Here is a 22,963-nt window from a genome sequence, read left to right as displayed (position 1 = left end):
AATGTTTTCTAATAAAACATTTGGTAATAAGATCCTGATACTATCTTTATTTGGTTAATGTGGCTTAGAGATGGAGATTGCCACGGTTTGCCAATTGCTGCTAACAATCCATGCATATGATCATTATCTTATATAAGATAATGATCATATGCATGGATTGTAAGCGGCAATTGATATATAAATTGTATATCTTGGATTAGATCAAGCGTCAATCGGCAGTATACACCTCCACCAGCAAGGGGCGGTAAACATCAAATTACCACCAGGATCAGTTGGTACAACAACCATAAACGTCAACCCGGAAGCTCATTGCAATGGGATTTCTGAGAGCGAGCGCTCCACTTTGAATTCTACTTTACTACTACTAACAAACACTGAAGTCCTCGATCAACCAGAGACTCGGTTACTGGTGGAGAGAGATTTGGGATCGTTTAATGCGTCCTAACGGATTATGAGGATGGAGATTTAATAACCTGATCATCTGACTGACAAAGCAGCTGCATTCCCAAAGGACCGCGCCTAGCCGACGGTGAAGGTGAGGAACAAAGAATCACAGTGAAAGATTTCCATTAAGCTGAAATCTGTAACTTAGTTTAATGAATAAAACATTATTTTAACCAATCTGTATGGTAGAGTATGTTGATAACTACTAGCCTACATGTCGTTGGTCAGTTAAAAGAGCACCGATCTGCAATTTGTAACTGGTCCCTGTAAAAAGTCTAAGCTTAACACTAGCCTAGCTGTAGTATACAACCCTCGTAGACGTATTTATGATTCTGACGTTTTCAATCTACGAGAGTTGTAGGGTGCACTTCCCATAGTGACCTGGACTTTCTGCACTATGCCCCGTAGACACTCCAAACATTGTACAAAATGAAAATAATGGCACTTACCGCCGAGCCCCAAATGTTAACTGGGTCTACGGGGAGAACTTTCAAATGGATATGAAACTAGAGGACAAAATATGACTCCAAGTCTTAGGAATTAATTCTTGGGTGAGTACAGACGGAGTTTAGAGCACTTTTATGGCCGCGCAGATCGTCACTACACAGTGCGTCGACGAGGGTGATCTATGACTGTGTATTTGAAATACATGAAATGTATGTAAGATCACAGACATTTTAGGGCTAAGCTTAACACCATGAAAAATTACCCCATTTTTAGATTTTTGTTCTGGGATAAAAATGAAAAAAGAAGACCTTTTACCTTTGTCAGTCCCAAATAAAAAAATGACAAAATGGAGCATTTTCATGATTTTTGTAGTGAAACGAAAATCAGAAATGCCTTAAAAAAAAGTCAATTCCAATTGAAAATCAAATTATACTAAGATCCCCAGACCCCCACCCCCCAACTGTTTACTGTACATATTTATATTTTTCTTATTACTACTAGTAAAGTAGCTCCAATCTTAGCCCTAAAACATGACAGTCATGGTGCCGAGTCCCCATGGTCTAAAGTTATGTTTGATTTTTTTCACATTGCCATCTCTCTCATAAACATAAACGTTCAGATTTCAAATATAAAGTGCTTACCACCGAGCCACGGATGTTACAAGGCGACGCGAACCGCGATAAGTACCCGTATCTCCCGTATTGTTCAATAAAAAGCATTTTAGTCCGATCGCCGGCCATTTTCTCCAAATTTTCTCTGATGCTTCCAACCATGCGACACTAATGGTTGGGAGGTGTATTGCACTCTGATACATTACAAAAATAAAATGGCCGGCGATTGGATTAAAATGCTTTTTATTTAACAATACGGGAGATACGAGTACTTATCGCGGTTCGCGTCGCCTTGTAACATCCGTGGCTCGGTGGTAAGCACTTTATATTTGAAATCTGAACGTTTATGTTTATGTGAGAGATGGCAATGTGAAAAAATCGAACACAACTTTAGACCAGGGGGACTCTGCACCATGATGTGAACCATGGCTTCTCCAATCTGAACCTGGAGCTGTATAGCGGAGGGAGAGGTTCCATATTATTGTTTGTCGAATAATGTCTCGATGAATTGAATGCACAGGACCACAATGGAAATAAGGCCTCAGGACTTTTTGTGTTTTCCTTTTAGCACCATTTGTATGATCGTACCACTGTACCTTTTTTGCAAACTGTTAAAGTATTCAATCAGTCGGTAGCAATGCACCGAGGACACTACCTGACATTCAACTGTTCTGAGCCGGGTAGTAGGTTACTGTAGCATTGTCATGCTTGCAGGTTTGTTGTGGTTTGAATGGAGGGAGGGTGTGGGGGGAAACACACTAGAGCTCTCATTGGTTGTGTCATGAGCAAATGAGGCAATGAGCTGAGCGCATTTTCAGACACCAGGCTCGCTCACTGACAGTCACACAGCTACGAGAGGGGGAGCAGGAAAGCAGAATTATCGTAATTTCTCAAATAAATCGCCCTGCTGTCATTCATATTGATTCCCCGACCTCAAATGCGTCCCGTATCAGTTCAATACGGGATAAATTGGTCTTAAATGTAATTTAAAGTGGCATTTAGTATTAAATCGTACTGGCATAAATCTGAAGACATCCTGTTATAGTCAATCCATTACAGTACAAAACTGAGCAGATAAAGTAGTAAAGTTGCCAAAATCAATGCCAAAAATTGGCATTTTCTGTATTTTGGATGATTTGAATAGCATTGGTTTAACATCTAGAACCAAAACCTTGAGTGAAACAAAGAACAAATGTGGAACCAACAGCAGAAGTTCCTCTAGCTGCAAAAGCTACAAAACAAAGGAAACAATAAATGGATTGATGTAAAGTTCAAACATTTAATACATTTTCCCCCCCCGCATTTCATCTTTTACCTAGACTTCGTGTACCTCCCTGTGGATAAAGATGTGATTTCACACTGAACAGCAGGAGAGAAGCCCCAGTCTGGTCCTGGAAGAACAAGAGCCTCCACAGTTTAAAGAGTATCAGCAGGAGCTACTTCGAGGGCGAATGGAGGCTAATGGGTCAACGTTGACATTACTATCAGTGAAAAGTGAAAATGATTATGAAAACAGAGGGACAGAGCATCTACCCAGCACCTCAACTGAGCACATGAAAACACAAGCTGATGTAGAAGCTGATGCAGAGGACTGTGGTGTATCACAAACAACTAGTGATGACCAGTTCCTCATTTCACACTGTTCTGAATCTGACACTGAAGACAGTGATGAGTGGGAGGAGACCAGGGAAGATCAGTCGGTGTTAAACACAATTAAATCACGTAAGACACAAAATGTGGAGAGACAAACATTGTCTTTGAGCAACAAACTGCCCCATGACCTGAAATCCTCAAAACAAACTTTTAATGCTAATCTGACAAAACACAAGAAGACTCATAGAGGGTCATCCGTTAGTTGTACAGTTTGTGACAAGAAATGCAGTAAGTATTATCTGAAAACGCACATGATGACTCATACGGGGGGGAAACCCTTTCTTTGTGAAGTTTGTGGTAAAAGCTTTACTGGTAATAATTATCTGACTGATCACATGAGGACTCATACAGGGAAAAAAGCACATAGTTGTAAAGTTTGTGGCAAAGGCTTTTCTAATGCTGGTCATCTGCAATATCACAGGATGAGTCATACAGGAGAAAAACCTTTTAGTTGCACATTCTGTGACAAAGCATTTGTACGTAGGTCTTATTTAAAGTCACACACAAGGATTCATACAGGTGAAAAACCCTTTAGTTGTATAATTTGTGGCAAAGGCTTTGGTGCAAGAGAGAGCCTGAAACGACACATTAGGATTCATACAGCAGTTCGTGACACTGGGGGTAAAGCTGTTGCTCGTACTGTTTGTGGAATAACACATTTTAGTTGTAGTGTATGTAATAAAAGTGTCAAAGAGAGGTCCACTCTTAAGAGACATATGAGGACTCATACAGGGGAAAAACCGTTTAGTTGTACAGTATGTGATAAAAGCTTCAAAAATAGTTCCAATCTTAAGAGTCATACGAGGACTCATACAGGGGAAACCCCCTTTACTTGTACTGTATGTGGCAAAGGATTCAAAAATAGTTCCAATCTTAAGAGTCACATGAGGACTCATACAGAGGAAAAACCTTTTAGTTGTACAGTTTGTGACAAAAGCTTCAAAAATGGTTCCAATCTTAATAGTCATAAGAGGACTCATACAGGGGATAAACCCTTTACTTGTACTTTATGTGGTAAAAGATTTAGTATTATAAAAAATCTGAATCTCCATATGAGGACTCATACAGGGGAAACCTTTAATTGTACAGTTTGTGAAAAAGGCTATTCTCAAATGGGTAGTCTAAATAGACACATGAGGACGCATACAGGGGTAAAACCCATTAGTTGTACAGTTTGTGCCAAAGGCTTTTGGGCAATGAGCGATCTGACATTTCACATGAGAACTCATACAGGTGAAAAACCATTCAGTTGTACAGTTTGTGAAAAAAGCTTTATACAAAGTAGTCGATTGAAGGCGCACATGAGGACTCATACAGGTGAAACCTTTAATTGTTAAGTTTGTGAAAAACGCTTTTCTCAATTGTATCATCTAAAAAGTACAAAAAAAAGTACAGCTGAGTTATCTGAGAAGTCACGTGATGGCTCATCAGGGAAATAGTTTTACAGTTAATGGCAAAGGATTTAGTAAAATAAGTGACCTGAAAAGATACAAGTAGGTATACAGGGACAAATAAAACCTTAGTCATTCAGTGAGCTAGGGTAATGGATACTAGTAAATGTATACTGAGTAAAATGTGTCTGACAATTTGTTTTATTGTTTAATGTAATAAGGGGTAGTGTGCTACAGTAATGGGTTGTACTGTATCAACCATAAACATCTCATAATTTCAATTTTATATTGATTGTAATGTAATAAGTTTAGATTTCAAATTAAATGATTGATTTTTTTTATCAGCAATCATATAGGAGAATGTTTTTAGTTGAATGGTAACTGATGCATTATTCTAATAAGCCATCTGAGGTGATACAATGTCTAAACAGAATAAATCTAAACAAATGGTTCATTTCTGTCCATGTTTATCATTTTCTCAATAGAAACAATTTGGTTTTAGTCATATTGTCATAGCCAAGTTAAATTATTTCTCAAAGCTTCTATGTTTTTTTTTATCTTATTGTGTCTTGAATATTTACTCAAAGGAGACAAGTGACTACCTGGTAAAATAAAGACAATAAAAAATACTATCAATGATTGTGTTGCTGTTTTATGGTTTTTCATCTGTCTTTAAAGGAAAATCAACAAGGTAGCCTCTGCTTTGTCATAATGTAATTTAAAAGATTATAGTTCTCTTTAAGAGAATTTAGTCGTTATGCCAATTGATTCCTCCCCATACACATTGCTGTGATGTCACTGCTGTTGTATCCTACTGACTCACCTGCCAGTGAGGAGCCCCCACCGGGAGGACGTCGTAGAGCCTTCGTCCTACTCCTCCTGCCCAACACTCCCTGATGACAGGTGCTGCCCCAGCCCGTAGGACTACGTGCAGTGCAGCTTCCCTCCCCCAAAAACACGGGCCAATTGTGTTTGTGTAGACGCTCGACAAAGCCGGTGGATTCAAACCCACAACCTCTGCGGTGATGGGCAGGCACTTTACCACTGAGCCACCTGAGCGCCATGATATACTGCATATGATCTTTTTTTTGTAAGACATAGGCCCGGCCACACATTTGTGAAGATATTTACAGGCAAACGGTGTGTCGTATCAAAACCCTGTTTGACAGTTAGGGTAAGTGATTTTACAAATAAGTTAAAATAAGTGTTAAATAGCTCTATATTCTGATAGTACTCATTGCTATAGAGTGTTTGTTCAGTAAAAGGAGTCTCCTTGTCTCTCCAGCTCTTTATTAAACAGAAAATGCATTTATGTTTCAGTTTCATTTCCAATTTTATCCAATCAGGATAGAGAACTTAATCAGGATACAGATTAAACAAGTGAAATTGGCACTAAGAAATGAGCAGACAAAATTGGAACTGGAACACTATAAAAATTAAGCTAAAAAATTGGTACTTTCTCCTGATTGGCTGAGATTTTGACACCTACCGGAAAATGTATTTTCTGTTTATTAAAGAGCTGGAGAGACGGGGAGACTCGTGTTACTGAACAAACACTATAGCAATGATTACTATCAGAATATAGTGCTTTAACCTTTTAACAAAAAACGTTTTGTTTTAACCAAAAAATATCACTTACCCTACCTTTAACTTTTTGCTCTGCGTTATTTAGAGCCCCTTCAATGGGTGATTCAACTTTGGGGTAGATTGGACACTGCGTTCATGATTGGTGGCCTTTTTGGCAAAACGGGCCTCTCCCTCAAACTTTGGAAGTCAACTGTAGTAAATCAGAATGGAATATGAAAAAACTGACTGATACATCTTGATCACATTACGCAAGAGATAATGGGTACGAGAAACATCTGTAGGAGTAGCAAAACGCGAAGAAAACATAAAATGGAAAACATAAAATGTGTTTTCCTAAAGTAAACCAGTAATTAGTAACCAAAAACACTTGTATTCTTGTAAAGGTTGTCTATAAGATAAACTGTGGAAGAATCTTAGTCTTCATTCCTTCATATTGTGAAATAAATCAAACCCAAAATAGTGCAAATAAAGACAAGAGAAAATAGTTAGTTTCTGATTCTGTTCAGTGTGTATTTGAATAATAACAGGCGGTGATCATTAAAAGAAAACGTATACAAAGTAGGCATTTCCTTTGACAGATTAATGGAATGTTTTCTTATGATCTCTACAATATGAGAAACATTTATGCACTGGAGATGTGAGTCTGAAGAAGATCTGGGACATGCAGTATAGGGTCACAGACAACACAGACAAAGAGCAACTTGGACAGGGGGATATCTGGTCTTGTGTAGCCAGATCATATGATCAAACATCGACTACTACGGATAGTGGCATCTAGATTCAATATATGGGCTAGAGCATGGGTTCCCAAACTTTTCAGCCCGCAACCCCAAAATAATGCGGAAATTGACTCGCGACCCCACCTAAATCTGGAGGTTATTTATACACATAAACTTGCACGTTCGGTGCGCATTTGTAATGTATTATAATGGTAAAATGTTCCATTTGTAATCATTTTTAGATTGTATTTCATCCATTCTGTTGAATTTAAAGTAAAAAAATTTTTTTTTTAACTCTCTCAATGCCACGCCCCGAGATATCCCGAGTATCCCGATGACCCAAAATAATCTCGCGACCCCACCGTCAGTCTCCCGCGACCCGAAGTGGGGTCGCGACCCCAACTTTGGGAACCCCTGGGCTAGAGCACAGTGCTGACCAATGTTTATGGGTTGTGAGTAAACACCCCTTTAATTTTTGATTCCTAGATTTTGTTTAAAATATTTTTTTCAAAAGATAAAAGTTAAAAACTAATTCAAACTTTTTTCAAAATAATTCCATGTAAAAAAGGGGGGCAATCCATTAATTAGAGGGGGAAAATACTTTTAAGTAGTGAAAATAGCAGATCTACAAGCTCACAACACGTGGCATCGCGACGTGTTGTGAGCTTGTAGATCGGCTATTTTCACTAGTTTGGGTCCCGGGGAAACATCAAATTTCTCTTTTGGGTCTCGAGCTAAAAAGTTTGGGAACCACTGTGCTAGAGTTAGCCTCGTGCAAATTCAAGTTACTTGTACAACAGAAGAAGAAAAAATAACAGTGACACAAAAGCATTGCAAACTGCAAAAGGTGGCCATGGCATAGTAGTTTCAAAATACACTTTATTTTTGCTTGTTGGATTACACACACAGCACTACTCTCTCTGCACTGAGAATTATTTTCCTATGGGACAACCATCGCTTCTGAGTTCCCTCTGCTCCAATAAGATCATATTGTCAGGTATCAAATAGAAATTCTACCAAAGTTGGTTATTTATATACAAAATACTTTTCAGTGTGTACGGTAGAATGTTATCGGGCTTAACTAACCATTTAAACCCCAGCGTCCCTATTCTAGGGAAAACCTTCGCAGAAAACAGCATATTTGCAAACTCACAATGCGTCGTGTTGCGACACATTGTAGAGCTTGTGAGCTTGCAGATCGGCTATTTTCAGCGAATACATTTTAATGTATAGCGAAAACAGAAAATTCACTAGTATAGAGAGAGCCCTGAGCTCAACCGAGCATAGGGTTTAGTGTGACTTTGGAATTACTCATTACTCAATTACTGCATCTAGTGTAACTATATTTCTACACAAACTAACAAAATTATATCAATGCGAAAATTCACATTGGGTCTTCAAAACTAAATCACTTTAAAGTCTTTCCATGTGGTCCATTTGCTTTAAATGATCAGGCTGTTTGCAAATAATGAGCAGGTAATCACAGACCCTGTGGGTTCAGTGCTTTGTGGAGTGTGGGAGTTTTTCTTATTTTCCTTTATTCGTTCTTTTATTTCTATTTCCTCTGTTATGTTTTGTGTGAGCATGGAGATCAACCTACCAATGTGTGTTTGTAGCCCCGCCAGCAGCATGTCTGGGGAGCATGAATACAGTCAGTCTCATGGAAATCCGGCCTAATGGCGGCACTATCATCTGAGGTGCATGAAGGTGCACGGCATATTTCATGGCACTCCAGGCTATAGTTTTCGAGATATGCTGTTTAATACCAAAGTGGTGGACTCAGATGGACATAGAGCCCCGCCACTAGTGGCCCTAAAAACACATGAAAACACTTAAAACACACATGGAAGTTCAGTATCAAAATGTGATTTTCTTTTCTCATTACATTGCTATGCTATAAAACACTTGTCTCCATTATGTGAAAAACCTTTAACCGCACTGAACCCAGGACAAAATCACATATCTAAAATGTATGTGCTGCTCAGGAAAGGTTTTCTCAGTGTTCCTGATCTGTAGATGTGATGGACACCGAAGCAATGAGAACCTTACAGTGCGGGCTCAAAGAAGGCACTATATACAGTATCTGCAGACCAAAGGGATTAGAAATTCAGCATTAACAGTGAGCAGGCTTCAATGGATGCCGTAAAGTACATCAAATATTTAAATATGGCTCTGTATCAAAATTACAGGTTACTACACTTTCCTCTATACTAATACAATATTATGAAGACTGATATAGCCACACTCAATCTTTTTTACATTAAGTGCTAAAATTAACTTTAGCACTTCAATTACAATATGATACAGTGACGAATATGTAATGTTAAGTGTGTATGTGTCCAACTGTCTGTATGTGTGCTTATTTGGAACAATCATATGCTCGTGTGTAGTGATATTTCATACATAAGTAAGTAGATATTGTTCAGATACTTCATACATACGTACATACTGTTCTGATATTTCATACATACGTGCATACTCTGTTTAGATGACTCATACATACGTACATACCGATTTTTCATACACATACATACAGTACTGTTCAGAAGTCTCATACATACATACATTTGCACATGAAGGAGTCACTTGTGAATCAAACTTGAAATACTTTTGACAAGAGAATGGCGAGGGCCCAAGGAGTTAGACTTTTGTCAGTTGAAAAATACAAAAAATAAAAACCCATCATTTTCAGTTTTGTGTGTCTTTGTCTGTCAGTCTGTCTGTGGACAAACTTCAAACCAAATCAGATGTCGGTGGTCTCCAGTATTTTGGATGTGTCTGCCTCTCCGTTGGTGTACCTCTTCCGGTAGCTTTGCTGGCCGTTGGGTTGCTCCGGTCCCCAGTGGGCAGGCCCCTCTGTGGCCATGGACAGGTGGTTGCTGAGGGGGTAATGGGGCGTGGCGGCGGGAGGCTCCAGGTTGATCGTGGCACGGCTCGTCTCCGTCACAGAGTTGGTGTGGTAGTTGGCGGAGTTGTTGGTCATGGCCGTTTCTCCCCAGCCCGTTTTGCCCCACGCCACTTTCCACTGAGACCACTTCCTGCGCAACGCTGTCTGTGCCTTAAGTTAAGATGGAACACACATTATGAGACCACTGTAACCACCAATGGTCCATTTGGATGTTTTGAAGCCATTTTCACCTCTGGAACCCCAGAGATTTTAATTGAACCTAGAGTGTACAAATGGAAACATTTGTTCCATTTGAACACTCTCAGAGTTACAGACCTGTAAGGGTCCAGATCAGACAGAACTGCCAACCTCACATAAAAGTATCTCAATATCAACATGTGATGATCAGAATTGTAATTTACACTTATTTCCTTTATAGAGAGTAGAGCACATGCTGTGTGATTCAAAATAAAACAGTTGATGTAAATCATCTGGCGTCCTTATCAGGAGGTGCTGACAGAGGGGAACACATGCACTTTGTCCTGTCACAGGTAGGATTCTGGACTGCATTGTTGCGGTTTTGTGCTAGTTTGTACATGTGCACACGATACCCTTCACAAATCAGTAAATCCATCCTTTACTTTGCCTAAACTCTCCTGCTACTTTAATTTTAATAGCTGTCTCAGTCAAGACCTCCCTCCCTACAGGAAGTGTTCATTTAAAGCCTGATGTAACACTTCTTACTGTCATTTAGCAAAACTATCTATCTTCAAGGTTCACATTGCACAAACAATAATAGCTGGTAGCAACATTGCAGGCAGTGACATTCTTGTACTCTGAGGATAAAAATGAAATAAGAATACGTATGTCAGCGACTTAATCCTATCACAGTAAATATCAACCTTGAGGTTTGCAAAAAAGGCTTTGCAAAAGCACCAAAGCTACATTACTCATAACGCTTTTCTGTTGATAAATCTAAGATGCTACTAAAGTATACATACTTTATACATAAAAGCTGAATAGTTGAGATATATTGGTTGATAATGTGTCGAGACATCTCCAAAATACAAATGTTGACTTACCTCAGCATTGCAGAAACAGAATATAATTGCCACCAGAAGTCCCTGTGAAGAGAAAAAGGGTCCTGTAATTGATAACAGGTCTTGGAGAATGGTCCTGTCTTGGCCTAATAAAACGAATCTATAAATAGAAAAACTTTAGTTATTATGGTCTCTATTGCTCTGGGGATGTTGTGCGATTATATTAATTAAAAGGGAGAGAGTGGGGGGGAGAGGGATGGCGGGAGAGAGGGAGGTTGTGTCTGACGTCAGACCAGAGCTGCTCAGTGCAAGAGAAACAGAGAGAGGGTAAGATGGATAGGGAGAAAGCAGAGGCACGGGTGCTAGAGGGGGGCTTGAGGTGCTTGAGCACCCACCCTAAGAAGGCCACAGCACCCCCATTGCACCCTCAATAAATGGTTTAATTTCTTCACACATTTCCTTTTTTTCACTGAATAGTGAAATAATGTGAAAAATGAAAAGGAAGGCGGAGGCCGAAACGCATTAGCCTTGAACATGTACCTGGAAGTGGGCAAAGATGTTCATGACAAGTTCATAGACGGCCTTGGCCATGCGTCCCTCGGGCCTCCAGGGGACCAGGATGAACTGGGCCCCCAGCAGGGGCATCAGGATGAGGGTGGCACGCACTGCCTTCATGTAGGCATTGGACTCAGCACGGTGAGTCACCTTCAGCTTGGTGATCAATACTCGAACTATGTTCAACAGGAAGAAGAAATTCACCTGGGTAGACAGTAGGAGAGATGGATCAATCTATGGATAATAGATGTAAAGATGTATAACGCCTGATTTATACTTGGTTGTGCACAGACAAAAGCAGATCTACAAGCTCTGCTATTTTCGGTGCACACAACCAAGTATAAATCAGGTGTAAAGGGGAATACCACAAATTTTCAACATTGAATTACAGTATGTCATAAACGTAACTTTGATTGTTGGGGTCGTGTGATCAGTAGCCTCGATCTCCAGGCTTTTATTTTTTATTTTTGCTCAAAAATAAAAGCCTGGACGAGCGAGTCGGTGTTCCGAGCATAGGAAGTGTTTCATTTCCCCAATCAACCAGAGTGCAGTGGGCGTCGCTCCAAATGTTGTGTTGACGGGGCGGGGGCTGACGGACAGAACGGTGAACCAATGGGATCACACGCATTCTCTCTCCAGAGATGTTAAACCCGCCCCTCTATGCCAGATATCAGCACCTTAACTAACGTCCATAAGTATATCATGCACAGTATACATCTGCTGCTATGCTCACACACCTTTATATCTTATCTCAGGTATCATGTGTAAACATGTAGATTTATTTTCTATGAAAATAACGATACGATGGGAACTATGCACGAAAATTAATTTCAGACACTTTTTTACTTCTGTAAACCTGTGATGTGACAATAAAGCTGAACATATAGATGAGCCTCTTGTGGCCACTACACCTGTAAGGTCCACAAGATGAGGATCTTGTGACCGTGACATCACTAACTGAGATGTGACTTATTTAAAGACAAATTACTCACAAGCAGGGCAGCCTGAATGGGCCCATGAATGATGTAGAGCAGGTGTGTGTCTGAGCGGATCCAACACCTGGAATGCATCACACACGCACATACACGTGTGCACGCACATGCACACGCACACGCACACACACACACACACACACACACACACACACACACACACACACACACACACACACACACACACACACACACAGTTTTCTGTTCACTAAAGAGCTGGAGGCCCCTGTTAGTTATACTCCATATAACACTATGATTACTATGGGAAAATATACCTATTTAATTCTTAATTTAACAAAAACAATCACTTACAGCACCTTTCAACTTGCACATTAACTGAATATTGTTGACACAACCACACCATGGCAACGATTCTGACTCACAATACTGGATTCTCAACGCTGTTGGGAGATGATATTACTGTAGCGCCTGTGTACTATCGCTCAGAGACAACACTATGCTGGGCAGTAAGGGGCCGAGTGCATTGTTTTAGCTTCCACCAGAGGTCAATATGTGGTAGTGTATTCTTACTTGTCGTTAAAGAACAGCTCTCGTCCCACAGCGTATGTGATAGCAGGAACAACAGGAAAACCTGGAGAGGAAGAAATTGCACTTAATTATGATATCGTTGCTGTTGGGTGGAAATGTCCAAAAACTTTTTGGAATGGAATGGAATGGAATGGAAATGGAAAGAATAAGTGTTCCAATTGATCCAATGTAGTTGCTATTTAGTCACATGCAACCTTTTTAGCAAAACTAAACAATAAAAGCCTGGATATCGAGGCCACATGCGACCAGAGCCTCATTCGTGATGCGATTCATTGACTTTAATTTATTCTGTGTCTCCAACGCAGAATTAATCCAAGTCTGGCTCAGAGAGAGAGAATTTTAAACTTTATTCAATCTATCTTTTTTTTTACAAACATAAAAAAAAACCTGAGCCGTATAAATCAGGATTAGAGGGAGACTTTAAAACGTAAATTGTCAATCTTACATTACAGGAGACTGCTGTGTTACTGTTGAAGAAAGATTTGTTGTTGTTGTCATTGTACTGAATTCATCAACAAGACATACATTACATATCAGTAACAACACCAATAATCGCAAACGACCCCACTTTGAGAATCACTGAGTTGGGGAATGGTTAACTTTGGGGTGGCTGGGGATGTTCTGGAGAGGGTTTTGGGTTTGAGATGTTTGGCGAATGGTTTGGGGATGAAATGGCATAGTTTGGTGATAGTCTGGAGATGGTTTAGGATGGTCTGCAGGTAGTTTGTGGTTTGCCCAAATGTCCTATGAAGTATAGACGTACATTAACTACATCTGTGACTGTATTAATGAAACACCTTGGAGAACAGACATCACATAAAGGTCAAATGTTATTAGTTGGTGATGCAGACAGAATACCATAGCTAAACAGTGGCTATGATCACATTTAAAATTGTATTTGAACTGAGTTATAACTGAAGTTATGTTATAACACAGGAGTTTTAGTTCTTGAGACTCACCCCATCCCAAGACATAGTACCAGAACAGCTGTTGTTCGCCTACAAAGACGGCCACGATAATGAGAGTATGGAGATAAATGCCTTCACACAGCATCCAGAAGTAGTTGGAAGCAACTGTATACTGGTTGATCACATAGAGGACCTTACAACTGATCTGGGGACAGAGAGTAGACACATACATGTATTTAGAGGAAGGATAAGAAGTTCGAAAAGGGGTTAAAGGAGTAGTTCACCCAAATAATGACTTATTTTCTATCCATTACACACCCAATGAAGGGGGGGGGGGGGTTATGAAACTCTCACTCAAAACAGGCTTGGAGCAAAGCACTTTAAAAGTACAGTAAAGGACAATGGCAGATACAAGACAGTATAGCACACCGGGGATCTGTCTCACAAAGCAGGGTTTATTGAACTGTGAGCAAAGGTTTGTATAACCCTGGATTTTCGGTCTCACAAAGGTGGTAACGCAATGTAAGTGGCAAGCCTAGCGTGCTCCAGGGCAGGCTATGTTCAGGACGGTGGACATGAAGCGGCTCACATCGCAACGCATCACAATGTGTTGTGAGCTTTATAGACAGGGTCATCATTTGGGGTCATCACTTTTCTTGCCACCCACTAGTTTTTCTGAAATGATGCCTGTGCTTGTCGCCTATAATGACATGCCCATAATAGGGACGCCAGGTTGAAAGTGGTTATAAATTGGGACACATCGGCTGCAGAAGTGCTGATACCGACGTTGTTAAAAATGTCAAATAATGGCCGATATATCGGTTCGGGCTCTAGTCATGATCACCTTTGTTAGGTGTTTTTCAGCTGAATGTTAGTCGCTAAGACTCACAGGATTGCTGACCAACATTTGCTGGTTACTGGCCACAGCAGAGAGCCATATGACAGTAAAGACAGAACTTAAGATGAAGGAGAGGAACATGTTCTTATGGATGGAGATCCTCTGGCAGCTAAGAGTCCTGAGAGAGAGAGAGAGAGAGAGGGGGGGGGGGGGGAGAGAAAGAAGTGAGACCAACACGCAGAAACACTATCTATCTATCTATCTATCTATCTATCTATCTATCTATCTATCTATCTATCTACCGTATATACGTTTTATGCCCAAGGCACACCAATGGCCAAGTCAACATATAAAAATAACTCTTATCACTCTGTGAATGATTATTTTTAATACCAAATAAAACATGTAACCACCCTATTTCATACTATAATTGTCATACTTTGAAAATATCTACAAGCTCAAAACACATGTCACATCGCAAATGTCTAGAGGTTCACGTTATCTCTTCCAGATCCCCTCCCTAACCAACCAGCAGGAGTCACCATAGTGCAGTGACATTTGTGACAAGGACACAATCCCTTCCCTGCCAGCTTTGAACCCGGTGGTTGTGTTCCTTCCTTGGAGGGTGAGTGGCTAAGTGGCTTACATCTACACCACGCAGATGTGTGGTCTGTGGTGTACCTCTACACCACCCACATGAGTGGCTTACATCTACACCATGCAGATGTGTGGTCTGTGGTGTACCTCTACACCACCCACATGAGTGGCTTACCTCTAGTTGTGACAGTGGCACACAAATGTGTGGATAGACAGAAGATTGTGTTGGATATTACTGGATTACATTGGAATATATATATTTTCAATGGAATCATTCAAGGAACTTTAAAGGAACAAAGATCAGGGTTTGATATGTTTCTTTTTATTTGTAAATTGGAAGTCAATGCACTGACTGATTAATTATTTGAATTGAATGATGAATTTGTTTGTTTGGGTTATATAAAATATTGCAAATTTAATTACAGTTTAAAGAATGACTGATGCAGGTACGGGACCTTTATTTCTTTAATATAACTCATTAAAAGTCCTTACCAGGTGACAAATAAATTATCAGAAAATGCATCCATGAAAATTTCACACCAAACAATGAATTTGGTGATGCCTGATTTACAGGTTGATGCTTTTATTCACAGTGAAACATCTACCTAAATAAATCCCTTTGCTTTATCGCTGCGTAATATTCGGGTGCCCAGTGGTTGTACTCGTGAGTCATGACACAAACGGCAGTTTAAATTAATGCAAATGAATTGCATCAAATAAAACGCAAAATAAAAATGGACGGATTTTTAAAGATTGTTTTTGGAGGGGGCTTTTTATGCCTTTATTTTAGAGAGGGATAGGGAAAGTAGGCTGACAGGAAATGGGGAGAGAGATGGGGGGGTGACACGCAGCAAAGGTCGTCGGGAGCGGGAGTCGAACCCGCGACACGGTGTCAGGCTGGCATTGCAGCCTAGGATGCCTGGACCGTCACGCTACGGCCCAGGCCAACACATTTGGATCTTAAGAAGCAATATAATGGCTGAACAAAAGCCTCCAACTCACTTGAAGTAGGAGAAGATGAGTAGAGAGATGATGAGGGACACGATGGACAGAGCTTGTCCCACCATGGCCAGATAGTACAGACTGTAGGCAAACTGCAGAGACACACAGAGACGATACGGACAACTGACAAATAGACATCTGCATCATCAGCGTAAAATACACCAAAGAAGAATTTGTGGTCAAATGAGAACAAAACTTCACAATAAACCAGTACACATCAATCAGTGCTACAGTATATGCATTTTATAAATGTGGCCATTGCAGAAGTGTTTTGCGCATCTAATCCCCCACCCTTATAGAGACAATGCACATACAGTATAACTCGGTGTCATCCAATGTTTTATTTTGTTGAATGTATCATTATGTGAACATGGAGCATCCTACCAATAAAATGATTGTGATTCAGGTTTACCTTACGTTTTTCTTTGGTGTAGGCCTCACACTGGGTGTAGTTGGACCACACTCTGTTGCTCTCTGGGTGGTGGAACCACTGACCATCAGGATTGCACACTTTTGTCACCTTTTCTGTGGAGAAGATGGGGACACTTTTCAACTTCCACTTAACCACTTAAAACCTTATAATGTTCTTAGTTGCGCGTGTGCTTGTGTGTGCGTGCGTGCATGCGTGTGCGTGCGCGTGCGTGCGTGCGTGCGCGCGCGTGCGTAATGACTTCACCTTCGGGGTCAAAATCTTGAAAGTATCCAGGACACATTTGCATGACAGTTCCTGGAGCAGCGTCCCCCCAGCATAGCCAACCATCCCATGTACGGTTGCAGAATGTTCCTGCAGGGGACAGCAGTACAACCAGTAATCAGGGCATCACATTATTACACTTAAGACACTGGAGAGAGACAGAGAGAGATGGAGAGAAACAGACCTGCAGAAAAGGGGGTATGGGAGGCCTTTCAGGTAGGAACTGCTTGAAAGATGAGGGTATGTAGTGGGGGGGGGGGGGCAAGCGCACAAATGGGACTTTTTCTAGCTAAACACTTGAACCCCAGTGTCCCTATTATGGGGGGAACATTCGGCAAAAATAGCAGATCTACAAGCTCACATACTGTAGAGTGAAAAAAAGCGTGTACCTAATACAGTTGCAACTTGGGTTTAAGTGGTACGAAATACTGCATAAGCAGCTGAATCTCAGACTTTGCCTACTGTAGGTGCTAAGCACAAAATATTGAGTCAGAATTCATGTATACTCATATCCCACCAGTATAGGTGTTAATTTGCACTTGAGCCAGTCACTTGACTCTCAATTACTAGAGTTAGAACGTGTCAATTACTGACAGTTTTTATATGGTCAATTTACTAAAATGCATAGCACAGGCATTGCAACAGGCTGAAAGGTCTACAGCAGACTAGTTTAAAACGCAGGCCTACCTGCATTTGACTAGAAATTGAGGAGAGTCATTCATAGACCTTTCGCTTGCCAGAAAGAACAAATCTACAAGCTAGCAAAGCATTGCAGATCTGTTATTCAGCAAGCGTTGGGAGTATAAATTAACTTAAATTAGTTTCAGGTCCCAGGAGAGTCCCAGGAGAGCCGGGCCATTCAAATGTTATCACCATTTTTATGGGTCAAACATTAATAATCCATTGTGTAATTTCTGATTCCTTAATCGCACAATTAAACAATGTATTTCCATGTACTATGTCTTTTATGTACTGAAATCAGATATGGGAATAACTGTTTAAGTAGTCACTTTTTTTTAGACCATTTGAGCTTTTTCCCTGAAATGATGCCTCTGCCCATAGCTCCCATTGAGAGGTCATGTCCTTAGTATTGTTTTCTCAGGATTTTGACTTGAGTCACAGTTCCTCCTATTTTGCCTACACTTCCCATGAATCTCTAACCGTTGTTGTAAGTATGAGGGAGACCTAAGCGTGCGCGTTTGGCTGGAGAGGCTCAACAATACAAACATTTTCATCTAAAGCTTGCATTAAGCATGCCTCATAAACATTCCTTTCCTGTAATCACAGCCTGTTGCTGTTTGTTTGTATTTTCATTAAACATTCAGTCAGGCTGAATTATTAATACTTCAGTTTTTAAAGTTTACGAGGGAGTGATGGATCTTTGCTAAACTCGTATGTACTCGTATAAGGCATTGCAACAGGCTGAATGGTCTACAGCAGACTAGTTTAAAACGCAGGCCTACCTGCATTTGACTAGAAATTGAGGAGAGTCATTCATAGCTGGCTCTCCTCGGGTCAAGGGAGGAAAGAAACTAGTCTGCAAAAGAGCTACTTTTGTCATTTTACTAGGGTTGTAGTCGAGACCACCTAAAGCGAGTCCAAGTCAGTACCAAGTCCGAGGGGGGGCGAGTCCGAGTCAAGACCGAGTCCGAGAGGCCAGGGAGGGGGTCGAGTCCGAGTCAAGACTGAGTCCGACGGGAGGCGAGACCGAGTCGAGGCCGAGACCGACCGGAGGCGAGACCGAGTCGAGACCGAGTCGAGACCGAGACCAGAATTTTATTTTTTTAATTTTATTTTTGTTATAGAAAATGTTCAAATCAGCCTCATGGTGGCGCTATGACAGGCCACAGGAAACTTTGCACACTCCCTAGAGGCCAAGGAAAAACCCTTGCCCTGCATTTTTCACATCTGCCTGTTGCGCCACCAGGAGGCTGACTTTTGTAAAACAAATGTGTTGCTATTACTCCTTCAGATTCTATCCAAAAATCACGCAAATCAGTACACAGTATCTCTATAGTCATGTGATCAAGACGGATGTGTCCGATATTTCATATTGCATCCTAATTTGCTAACATTAGCTTCCAAAGTTTGCAGGATAGATCAGTTTGGAACAAAATGCCTCAAATCATGAACGCAGCATGCGATTTCCGTGAAATTTTCCACACACATTCCCACAAGAGAGGAAGAAATGCCGCCCTTTTCACATTGGCCTGTTATAGTGCCACCAGGAAGCAACAATAACCTACCTGACCTGGCGGAGACCTGTGCTCCGAGGAGCACTTTTTCTAGTTTTGTTTTGTTTTTATTTTGACATTTAAAAAATTCTTTGCATCTTTTAATGAATGGCAGAGCAATTAGCTATTTAGTTATTTTTACTGAATTAATTACATCTCAATGGTAAACCTCCTAGACCAAACAACAATGACCAAATTGACCAATGAGCCATTATCATCATTACACATTAATGTTCCTTACAGACAGAACAATGAAAACTACTCCCCTTTAATGACAAGGAGCCATCATTACATAGCACATCGATATGTGCTACTTTAATGACTGAATTACATGTGAATGGTAAAGTTATTGACCAACCAAGTCTCACACCCCAGCAATGAATCAGTGTTTCAAACACTGGTGAGACATTCGATTTAAACGCACTGTCATTCAATATGCGTTTGCATCTTCAGTTTTAAAATATGTAAACGTCATAATAACAGGCTACAGTAGTTATATATATATTTTTTTTAAAGCAGATCTACAAGCTCACAATGCGTCCCATGACGCATTGTGACCAGGCCTGGAATTTCATCATTTTAGGCCAGGGGCAAGGCCACTTGGCCTTTTGTCATTTTCTAGGGCACAATGGCCAAATGCCAGGGCATTTTTTTAAAAGTCCACGGACATAATTAATTTAATTTGAAGGTTAAGGATGATTTTATTTTAATATAGTAAAAGAATAGTATAACTATCTGTGTAATATAACCCATATTGGCAAATGACCAATATTTGTACTAAGTTATATTGGTCTCAATATTTGTCACATTCAGCCCTGGACTTCACTGACTGAAGTAGGGGTCATATGAATCACATTAGATTCACAGATTTTATGTATTTTCCCCACAAATTATTTTCATTCAAATTAAATGTGATTGAACTTGCACTAACAATGACTTTAGTTGATTTTGCACTATTTAAAATATAATATTTCTTAATTATTAATAATTGAAGCTTGTAGATTGGCTATTTTCACCAGTTTTTAAATAATAATAAAAAAAAGGAACATACAAGGTTTCCACCCAACAGCGACGGTTCTGTATCAGTACATGAGTCAGTTTTAGCATATTTCATTCTAATTGGCTACGATGACTGCCTATGAATTTCATGGCCTGGGTAGGTAAACCTGGCCTGGCGGAGATATGCCCTGTTGCGCACAGCAGAACAACAGGTGAAGGCAATGAACTTAAACAAGGACTGTACTGCACAGCAAAAATTGCTCAAACTATGTCAAACTGTCACATAGCTGAAAAAAACTTTCCATTTAGATCTTTGTTGACAAACAAACAGAACATGGATGTTGTTTGCAAAAGGATTATTTATTTCTTGTCCATTTGTTTGTGAGGTGAGATCACAGCTTCTCTCTACTTTTGTGTGATATTGATAGCCTATAACTTTGAATTTGTTTGCAGTTCATTTCTATTGCTTACTGGATATTAAGACTAATAATTTTGGGATTTCGCTATTTCGCTATTTTCGTATTTTGTCAAATGTATTAATCTATATTTTTCTGTTGATCAAGCCTCGGGTTTTGTGATTAGATGCGCACACGCGCTGTCAGCCACTGGCAATCAATAATGTGCGCAAGGAAACCTTACTGAAAGCCGTCTCTAATCATCTTTAGAGAATCTCGTTTATTAAAACAACCACAGGCTACACAGTGAACACACAATAAATAAATAAATAAACACCTGGAAAGCTTGCGCTGTTAGTGGAAATAATTTAAAAATAATATAAACTAGAGGGACATGGCAGAGTGTGTTCTGCTGCTGCTGCTGCGCTGTCAACCACGAGATGATGAGCTCCAAGACAGCTGTCCATAACAGCTCTCTTAGAATGTTAATGTGAATAGGCTCCTCATAATATGGGTATAATAAAATTATTTCATTGCATTGTAGTGACTTGGTCTTGGACTCGAGTGGACTCGGTGGGGGCAGAGTCCCGAGTCCCTTAGTCCGAGTCCGAGTCAAGACCGAGTGAAATTATGGGCGAGACCGAGACAAGACCGAGTGAAACTAGAAGGTACTGTTCCTGAAGAAACAGTGTGGGATCGCTAAGAATGTTGATGGTATTGAGTATTGATAGTGTTAGTAGAGTTAAAGGTTTGAAAGGTTTAAAGGTTTTAAAGGTTTTAAAGGTTCTAAAGTTTTGAAAGGTTCTAAAGGTTTGAAAGGTTTGAAAGGTTTAAGAGGTTTGAAAGGTTTGAAAGGTTTAAGAGGTTCTAAAGGTTTGAAAGGTTCTAAAGCTTTGAATGGTTCTAAAGGTTTGAAAGGTTTGAAAGGTTTGAAAGGTTTAAGAGGTTCTAAAGGTTTGAAAGGTTTAAGAGGTTCTAAAGGTTTGAAAGGTTTAAGAGGTTCTAAAGGTTTGAAAGGTTCTAAAGGTTTGAAAGGTTTGAAAGGTTTGAAAGGTTTGAAAGGTTTGAAAGGTTTAAGAGGTTCTAAAGGTTTAAGAGGTTCTAAAGGTTTGAAAGGTTCTAAAGGGTATTTACTTTAAATTATTTTTAGTCACTTTATTTACTTTAAAGTATTTTTTACTAATTTTTACAACTTTTAAGTATTTTTACTATTTTTTTCAACTTTTAAGTATTTTTACTCATGTTGAGTACTTTTAAGTATTTTTACTCAGTATAAGTACTCTTAAGTATTTTTAATCAAGGTACTTACTTTGAAGTATTTTTTGTCACTTTATTTACTTTAAAGTAGCTTTTACTAATTTTTACAACTTTTAAGTATTTTTACTCTTTTTATCAACTTTTAAGTATTTTTACTATTTTTTTCAACTTTTAAGTATTTTTACTCATTTTGAGTACTTTTAAGTATTTTTACTCAATATAAGTACTCTTAAGTATTTTTACTCAAGGTATTTACTTTAAAGTATTTTTAGTCACTTTATTTACTTTAAAGTAGCTTTTACTAATTTTTACAACTTTTAAGTATTTTTACTCTTTTTATCAACTTTTAAGTATTTTTACTATTTAAAAAGTGAAATATCTCTAAAAGTACAAATTATTTCAAAAAATTCTAATGGTAGCCAATATGTCCTAAGTAGGCTGAACGTTATAGAGTTGGAACGGAGTTTCTATCTAAAAGTATGAATTTCTCCATTGAAATGAATGGGAGTTTTTTAGAAATAAAAAGTGAAATATCTCTAAAAGTACAAATTATTTCAAAAATTCAAATGGTAGCCGACATGTCCTGAGTAGGCCGAACGTTGAAGAGTTGGAACGGAGTTTGTAGCTAAAAGTATGAAGGACTAGTTAGGGGCCAAAAAACGGTGTTGACAATAACAGTAGTGTGATCGCTTTAGCGATCCCACAATTATGGGCGAGACCGAGACAAGACCGAGTAAATCAAAAAGCGTCTCGAGACCGAGACCGGTCTCGAGTAGACGAGTACTACAACCCTACATTTTACCTGCATAGTTTTTTCGAAAAATAGTAGATAAGCTCACAATGCATCACGTTGCGACTTGTGAGTTTGTATATCTGCCAATTTCAGCAAAGAGATTTAATGTAGAGGGGGGAAAGGAGGGGACTGTATAGATCCCTGGGGAACCCCGGTCAACTGAAGTATATGGGGTTTAAGTGGTCAAGCAGTATTGCCTTTATCCTTTTGGGTCCATCACATAATATTATAATATTATTATACAGTAGGCTGCATTTGAGTCCCGGACCTAAATGTTACAGTTTTAGAGCAGAGGTTAGGATAAGAGTGAATCAATTGGTTTTTAAACCAAGGTTAAGGGAGGAATATAAAGAGTGAAAGAGAAAAGTTTT

General features: G+C 39.6%; 2 protein-coding genes across 4 annotated transcripts in view; one reads left to right on the top strand and one right to left on the bottom strand.

Moving 5' to 3' along the window:
• calcrl2 (calcitonin receptor-like 2) overlaps positions 1-22,963 on the bottom strand; it is a 218,421-nt gene that overhangs the window by 169,667 nt on the left and 25,791 nt on the right. For 2 of the 3 annotated variants that reach the window (XM_080444346.1, XM_080444347.1), the window contains 10 exons: positions 16,897-17,004; positions 16,633-16,745; positions 16,221-16,312; positions 14,673-14,799; positions 13,835-13,988; positions 12,858-12,918; positions 12,327-12,393; positions 11,320-11,538; positions 10,822-10,863; positions 7,727-9,910 (listed from right to left, as the gene is read on the bottom strand). In XM_080444346.1, coding sequence (XP_080300472.1) covers positions 9,596-9,910; positions 10,822-10,863; positions 11,320-11,538; positions 12,327-12,393; positions 12,858-12,918; positions 13,835-13,988; positions 14,673-14,799; positions 16,221-16,312; positions 16,633-16,745; positions 16,897-17,004 — 1,298 coding nt within the window. In that variant the 3' untranslated portion in view covers positions 7,727-9,595. Of the gene's footprint in view, positions 1-7,726; positions 9,911-10,821; positions 10,864-11,319; positions 11,539-12,326; positions 12,394-12,857; positions 12,919-13,834; positions 13,989-14,672; positions 14,800-16,220; positions 16,313-16,632; positions 16,746-16,896; positions 17,005-22,963 lie in introns of those variants that run through there. The other variant, XR_013934163.1, reaches the window with a different exon arrangement.
• On the top strand, positions 328-5,128 carry LOC308096862 (uncharacterized protein). Its single transcript, XM_080444345.1, has 2 exons — positions 328-535; positions 2,822-5,128. Exon 2 carries the CDS (start codon positions 2,954-2,956, stop codon positions 4,490-4,492), a length of 1,539 nt encoding a protein of 512 aa, XP_080300471.1. The 5' UTR covers positions 328-535; positions 2,822-2,953; the 3' UTR covers positions 4,493-5,128.

Source organism: Gymnoscopelus braueri (genome assembly GCF_963280865.1).
Source record: "Gymnoscopelus braueri genome assembly, chromosome: 12".
In the NCBI taxonomy this organism is placed as follows: Eukaryota; Metazoa; Chordata; class Actinopteri; order Myctophiformes; family Myctophidae; genus Gymnoscopelus; species Gymnoscopelus braueri.
This window is presented reverse-complemented; position numbering and strand designations above follow the sequence as displayed.